Raw genomic sequence first — 7,905 nt, 5'->3', positions numbered from 1 at the left:
TCAGATCCTCACTGCTTTTTTCTTTCCAGGATGACCACATCAGTGGATGTCCTTGTGTCCATCTGCGTCATCTTTGCAATGTCCTTCGTCCCAGCCAGCTTTGTCGTGTTCCTGATCCAGGAGCGGGTCAGCAAAGCAAAGCACCTGCAGTTCATCAGTGGAGTGAAGCCTGTCATCTATTGGCTCTCCAATTTTGTCTGGGACATGGTAAGGACACAGGCCTGCTGTTTCTTTATAAATGTCCATCAGAACCGTGGATTGGAATGGACAGGGAAGAAAGAGCCTCAGCTCTCACCAGGAAATGTTCCAGCTCATCTAAAGATGTATGAAAAAGGAAAAGCAAGAGACAGTTGATCACTTTCATGACGTCAGACACGGCATTGGGTACTAGAGCTAATATAACACCAGAGGGAAAATCTGTATACACTGACTAAATTAACACCACTACCACCTGAGTGAAAATCAGAGAGCTACAAGGACCGTAGTCAAACACCACGTCAGTGCCTCTAACTTCTCTAATGCGTTTTGACCTCCAGTGTCAGGATGTTCTTTGCCTTTCTAGGAAAGCCATCTGTCATTTGAAAACCCTATACATTTATCAGCAGCTTATCTATCCATTGCAAATATGTTTTTTGTGCCAGCTCTAATATATTGCTTCTGTTTGGACCAATGTGGAGAACTTCAAAGAATTCCAAAGTTCTAATTATTGTAAAGTGCAATTGAAATATATCTCCCTATAACTTCCATTAATTATAAGCCACATAGAGCAAATCTAATTCTTCTCCCACTGGACAGCCTCGGGATATTTATATATATATATATGTATGTGTGTGTATTTTTCTTTTTTTCCTGATACAGAGTCTCGCTCTGTTGCCTGGGCTAGAGTGCTGTGGTGTCAGGCTAGCTCACAGCAACCTCAAATTTGTAGGCTTAAGCAATCCTCCTGCCTCAGCCTGCTGAGTATCGGGGACTACAGGCATGCGCCACCACACCCGGCTAATTGTTTCCTATTTTTGGTAGAGACGGGGTCTTGCTCTTGCTCAGGCTGGTCTTGAAATCCTGACTTCAAGCAATCCTCCCACCTAGGCCTTCCAGAGTGCTGGGGTTAGATGCATGAGCCACCACGCCCCGCCCAGCCCCCAGATATTTAAAGCTAACTCTCAAACTCTTATTTAACTGAAGTCTTCCCCAGACAAGATGACATATGAAAACATGCTTTGTGATCTCTAAAACACTGTACAAATGTGAAGGATGATGATGATGATGTATGTGCTGATTATACCAATTAGTGACTGTGCTGATTAGACTTGTCACTGTTCTGATCTGATTGTCCTTCTATGGCCATGCTACATACTTATGTCCCTTTTGAAAAGTGAAAGCCCAGAATTAACCTTGTGTTCAGGCTGTGGTCTGAATAGTTATGAGTCTAGAGGGAGTTGATCTTTCTTCCGTACTCCTATTACTACAGCACAAGGGTTTTGTGTTTGGGAAGTAACACTGTTTTACTGGCAACCTCGTGGTGAGCCGAAACCACCATTTCACACAAGCGATTGTTAAATCAGGTCTCTTTCATTCTATACTAATGCATTTGACTTTTCTTGAACCTAAACTTTACTTTTATCCCTTTTAAACTACATCTGGTTTAGTGTCCATTTGTTTTGTTTTTGTTTTATCTTGATTCTGCAATTACTCCAGTCAGTAAACACAGAATGAGTGCTCACTGGGTCTGACCATGCCAGGCATAGAGGATTCAGAGATGAAAGATCACGGTCCGCAACTCAGGGACATCACTTATCTTCCTATATATTATCTGTCCCTCCCTGCTTTAGAGCCCCTGAAATTTGCTGTAAGCCTGTCTTCATCTAAGTTGTTGATAAACACATCAAAGAGGATGGGACTGAGGCAGAGCCCTGTGGTCTGAAGCTACAATTCTAACAGCTCACAGGCTCATTGTCACCTCCCTGCCTGCGCTTTACTCTGCCAGCCATGAATTCTCATAATTATCCTATGGTCAAGTCTTTATTTCTGCATTTTACTGCCTGATGCACTGTCAGCACAGACTTTAAAATTATTCTCGGCGTGATGAGACAATTCTGACATTCGTTTTATGAGTGCTTACCTCATAAATAGATTACATGTGAGATTGAACTCAGTCAGACCGTAATACCGCATTAATGATGAAACAGACACAATCATCTTCGAGAAGAAGGGTGGAAGCTTATTTGCCGCCTGTGAAATTGAAATTACTCTGACTAGGAGTCCATCGTTCAGTAAGTTTACCGAGCGTGACACCTTGGCTTAGCTACTGGAAAGACAGAAAGGGCATGCAGTTTATAAAATCAGCCGAGGGTAAAATGCTTGTGAAAATGTATTGTCCAGTATTTTGATTAATAGGTTATGTGGCTTCATTAATTCAAAGTTACTCTCTGGCATGTTTATCTGCCCTTGTCCAATGACGGCGAGGACTTGGGATGTGTTGTGTATTTGACTCAGGGGTGAACTTTATTTCCTTGTTTTTCCTTTTAGTGCAATTATGTGGTCCCTGCCACGCTGGTCATTATCATCTTCATCTGCTTCCAGCAGAAGTCCTATGTGTCCTCCACCAACCTGCCTGTGCTAGCCCTCCTACTTTTACTGTACGGGTAAGACACCTCTGGGTGGGAAATCTCACAGCGGGTAAGGCGTTTGGCGCACAATGTCAGAGGGAGGGCAAAGGACTCCCTGTGGACATTTATCTTTGTGCCTCGCCAGGTGGTCGATCACGCCGCTTATGTACCCAGCCTCCTTCGTGTTCAAGATCCCCAGCACAGCCTACGTGGTGCTCACCAGTGTGAACCTTTTCATTGGCATCAATGGCAGTGTGGCCACCTTTGTGCTGGAGCTCTTCACCGACAATGTGAGTTCTGCAGAAAGAACACCTCCTGCTGGGATGAGCATCTCTGGGAGCCAGAGGACAGTGTTTAATAGTGATCTTATTTCACCCGTCTGTGGCGTTGACACCGCTGACCCTTCTGTCCTTTTTTAGATTCTGTCTTCCTGGGAAGGCGTAGCACCTTTCTCTCCTGCCGAGCCTTGTATTTCTCTGGTCAAGCTTTTTGGTTTCTTTTGACAAGTTTTTTTTTTTTATCTTCCTTCTGTTTCAGTGTTGCTTTTCTCAAGACTCGGTCCTCTTTTACCTTTGCTTTCTACTTTAGACACGCGTTCTGGGCGATGCCATTCAATCCCAAGGCTTTTTCTACCACCTCTCTCCATGTCTTTTATTGTTATCTTTCAGATCTGTGCCTTTAGCCTTGAATGCTGCCTTGAACTCCAGTCTCCCATTCTTACTTGCCCAGTGGATGGCTCCCTTTAGATAGATACCCTAATAGATACAAATTGCACGTGTCCTAATCCTCTTTCCACTCAGAACCTGGTATTTCTCCTGTCATCCATGTCACACTCAGTGGCGTTACCATTCACTCAGTTGCCCACGCTGGCTCTCTTAGAGGTGTCCTAGCTTTGCTATTGCTTATTTCCCACATTCAACAGGAAATAAGCTATCAGTTCTTCCAGATGTCTGTAGGCTCCCTCTCCATTCCTGCTGTCATTGCCTGTGTCCAGACACCTTAGCATGGCACACAAGGCCTTTCACAGGTACGCAGCCCTTTCTGGCCAGTTCCCACCACACCCTTTTCCAGTGCCCTGTATGCTTCAGCTGACTTGTCCCTTGTACCCATCATAGTCCTGTAGGCCTGGCTTGAAATGCCCTTCTTCTATCGCAGGGTCTGCAAGTATCTCCCTTAGCTTTCAAGATTTAGCTCAAATATGAAGCTTTTCATAGCTGCCTTAGGGTAGGCGCTCTCTCTTTTCCCTGTGCTGTCAGAGCCCTCAGTTCATGCCTTTAGGACAGCACACATCCAGTTACATAGTAATTTCCTATTTACGTGCTTTTCTTCCTCAGCGGAGACTGTTTCTTATTAACTTTGCCCCTGCGTGCCCTAGGACAATGCATCCAGCATATAGCACCTTACTCAGTTGCTGGATATTTGGCCACTGCTGCCTTGTGGGGTTATAATAAGTTCTGATGTATTTGAGAAGAATTTTTAAAATTCTAACAAAATCCTGAAACTCAAATATTGACCCAGACATGAGCAATTTGCTTTTAAAATGCTAAGAAAATATTTGATTATGGATTTGCTTCTGATTAAACATAGCCCTGTTTCTAAACTCTGTCCCTTATTTCTCTATATTCATAGTATTATTCCATATTTTCTGAAGAATAGAATTTTATTATGTTATATATCATCAGCTATGCATACTGCTATTTATTTGTATCTGAATTCAAAGGTTCAGTTTGTCCTCAGGGAATCAAATTTTTTCTTCACTATCATATTTCAGACTTTGATAAATTCTTAGTGCAAACCATGAATGATATCTAGTCTTTCTCCCCACCCCCATTTTTTTTTTTTTAGAAGCTGAATAACATCAATGATATCCTGAAATCAGTATTCTTGATTTTCCCACATTTTTGCCTGGGACGAGGGCTCATTGACATGGTGAAAAACCAGGCAATGGCTGATGCCCTGGAAAGGTTTGGTGAGTGACACAGTGGCTGCAGGATGCTTTAATGGAGATGACAGTTTGCATAGGGCTTGGTACCCTGGCCTTTGTTTTTGGAAAGAGGCCAGTGACTGGGCACAGGATGTCCCCTTCTCTCCCTACCCACTGATAGGGCTGATGCCAACACAGCTGCTTATGGCATGGGCCTTGTGACATAGCCATTTGTCTGTGCCTCTCATAGCACTGAGATAAGTGAGAGGGCAATTTTGGAGGTAAGGAAACTGCTGGCATTTGCTTGGACCCACTAGTTCATGCCACTAGCTGGGTTTGCCAGAGTTATTGGAAAAGTCAAACCACAGCATTGGGAATTACATAGAGGATAGAGAATCAGAAGGAAAGATGCAAACTTTGGCTCTATTAAGGAAATCACAGCCCTGCAGCTGAGATCATATATTATCTTTTAGACAGTTTATAAAAAGATAATTTATTGCAGCTCTTTCTACCTTTAGAGTAGTTAAAAATATTTCTCCAGTGGCCATATGGCCGTCATTCATCCACTGGCTAATATAGCCAGAGCAGCCATCTTAGTTTTTCGACTTGGAGGTACAAAGGAGATGCATCAGGAATTTAAGGAATATCTACATAAAACCAGGTGATTTAATCGAGTCACTAGGTTACATTGTATCATTATATGCTACTGAAAGAGGTTATCTTTTTTTTTTTAAGAGACAGGATCTTGCTCTGATATCTAGGCTGGAGTGCAATAGCATGATCATAGCTCGCAGCAACCTCAAACTCCTAGGCTCAAGCAATCCTCCCACCTCGGCCTCCCAAGTAGCTAGGACTACAGGTGCTTACCACCATGCCTGGCTAAAAGGGGCACTTCTTTAAAGTGCTTTCTAATATGTCTTATTATTGAAGCTTAGAATTTATTAAAATACTGACCCTAAAAATTACCCTGGATTGTTTGCCTTTTTGAAAAGGATTTTTGGTATGTCTTTTTCAAAAAGAAATATTAGATATCTTCTTCAATGAAGTTACAAATCTACTATCTGTTGGCTCTGAAATTCTAATTGATGCTGGGTTATAGTATGTTTCCTTAAATCAGACTTGGAAAGTGATCACTCCTTTGTTATTTTTTTTTCTCCTTGTCCTGGGCACTAGTCATTGGTGTTTATAGGGAGACAGGTGAATTTATAGGAAGACAGGCCCAAATTTGAGGAAGGGCCATGGTGTTTGATGCCTCCATTCTGACTGTATCTCTGTATTGTGTCTACCAGGGGAGAATCGCTTCGTGTCGCCACTATCTTGGGACTTGGTGGGACGAAATCTCTTTGCCATGGCTGTGGAAGGGGTGGTGTTCTTCCTCATTACTGTTCTGATCCAGTACAGATTCTTCATCAGACCCAGGTAAGCTTCTTCTCAGAACCCATGGAGCACCTGGTTAAGAGTCACAGAAGAGGTGCACTGGGAAGTACTTGCCAATGGTGGTTGGATTGAACTGAACTCAAAATAGATAATCACACTGATTTTCCTAATGAGGGCCTCCCCCAAGCCCAGGCCCCACCCATCCTGGAAACTAGCGAGTAGGTTTATAAGACTGCTTTAGAGACTGGATCTTTGCCCTGAAAAATAGTTTGAAAAGTTCATTCTTCTTAATTTGTTCTCCCTAAGACCGGTAAATGCAAAGCTTCCTCCTCTGAATGATGAGGATGAAGATGTGAGGCGGGAAAGACAGAGAATTCTGGATGGTGGCGGCCAGAATGACATCTTGGAAATCAAGGAGTTGACGAAGGTGAGACAGTGAATACAGGTTACAACGGCTTGTTTTCAATTTTCTCAGCTTTATGTGCTAGAAACTAGCATTTTGGTGGCTTCCTTAATGAAAAGAGCATGCTTCCTAAAATGTGCATCTACACCAAGCTTCTGTCAGTTTAATTTTATTAAAAAAGAAAAAAAACACCGTGGAAACCTAATTAAAGAAATCCTACTGAGAATACTTTGGTAATGTGAATTCCCATTCTCAAATATATTTGTTTTGTACACTTACATTTATGTGTTAGTTATTAAAACACACGAATTTTATATATCTAGTCAGAACTGATGTAGAGAGAATAAATGGTTGATTTGGAGTTTCATAGTCCAAAAAGCTGATATATCTCCATTGCTCAGGAGGAAGGTCTGTTTCAGCCCTCTTTAGATGCTGGGATCACCAAATTTCACTTTTTTATAATCTGTACAATATTTGCAATATTTTGATTACAAATTTCTACCCTGTGGAATTTAATTTTTAAATATCCATAATATGTTTATATGTAAATAAATGAAAATTTATATAGCTGTTAATGACCAATACATTTTTTAAAAGACAGATGAAAAAATAAATTCACTTTTATTTTGAGCTTCAGAGTCAGTCAGAAGCCAGTTGCCACAGATGCAGAGGAAGGCTCTTAGCACATCAAACATGTGACTTAGTCTTTTTGATGAGTCTTATTTTGTGGTGTGTACGGGTTATAATCCCCTCTTCCACAATTGCTTGGGAGAGCTGTGAGTCACTGAGGCTCATGAATTTTTGCATTTTGTTTGTTGCAGATATATAGAAGGAAGAGGAAGCCTGCTGTTGACAGGATTTGCGTTGGCATTCCTCCTGGTGAGGTAAAGACACTTTGTCTACGTTGTGTTTGTTCATATTAATTCATACTCTCTCTGCCCAATCAAACAACAATCTTTGTAAGAGCTGAAAGTGGCTTTTAAAGGCTTCTCTACTTATGCCTGTGTGGAGCAATCAGTCATCGAGAGGATGGGGAAACCGTATGTGAAAAGAGAATGATTTTGGATAATCCCAGGCAGTTTAAGAAAAAGCATACGCATTCAGAATGTGCTTCTGTGATCCATTCAGGATGATGATGAAATTCAAATAGATTTTAAAAAATAAATTTCTCTCCTTTTTCATTCCTGTTTGTGTTCTTTTTGCCCGTTAGCCAGAGTAGGTAGTATCATTTGACTAGTTGGCTTTCTTTAATGGTTTTTCATACATTTCGATGGCCTCAACCTGATGACTCAAATAATATTTACAAATATGCCCAGATATAAAATGGTCTCACTGCAAGATATATATTTAAATATCTTTATGATGTCTTAAAGCCAAGAAAATATTTGATTCTTCATTGATATTTAAGAATGATGTTTTAGGATCATGTTATAAAACTAACCCAAGGCAGCTATCTTACAGGGATCATTCATATTCAGATTTTAGTAGTTTGCTTATACAACTTACCCCATCTTACTTTTTCAGTGCTTTGGACTCCTGGGAGTTAATGGGGCTGGGAAATCATCAACCTTCAAGATGCTAACTGGAGATACCAC

The 7,905-nt window shown here is 41.4% G+C and overlaps 1 protein-coding gene across 1 annotated transcript in view; it reads left to right on the top strand.

The window, feature by feature from the left end:
* Window positions 1-7,905, top strand: part of ABCA1 (ATP-binding cassette, sub-family A (ABC1), member 1) — a 107,602-nt gene that overhangs the window by 91,254 nt on the left and 8,443 nt on the right. The window contains exons 36-43 of the mRNA XM_012638543.1: window positions 30-207; window positions 2,527-2,642; window positions 2,752-2,896; window positions 4,452-4,575; window positions 5,820-5,949; window positions 6,214-6,334; window positions 7,132-7,194; window positions 7,835-7,905. The exon at window positions 7,835-7,905 is cut by the window's right edge and continues 11 nt beyond it. Of these exons, the coding sequence (XP_012493997.1) occupies window positions 30-207; window positions 2,527-2,642; window positions 2,752-2,896; window positions 4,452-4,575; window positions 5,820-5,949; window positions 6,214-6,334; window positions 7,132-7,194; window positions 7,835-7,905 (948 nt within the window). The remainder of the gene's footprint in view (window positions 1-29; window positions 208-2,526; window positions 2,643-2,751; window positions 2,897-4,451; window positions 4,576-5,819; window positions 5,950-6,213; window positions 6,335-7,131; window positions 7,195-7,834) is intronic.

This window comes from Propithecus coquereli, unplaced genomic scaffold (genome assembly GCF_000956105.1).
Source record: "Propithecus coquereli isolate 6110/MARCELLA unplaced genomic scaffold, Pcoq_1.0 Scaffold130, whole genome shotgun sequence".
NCBI classification, from domain to species: Eukaryota; Metazoa; Chordata; class Mammalia; order Primates; family Indriidae; genus Propithecus; species Propithecus coquereli.
Note: the sequence above shows the minus strand (reverse complement) of the source record. Positions and strands in the feature narration are given on the sequence as shown.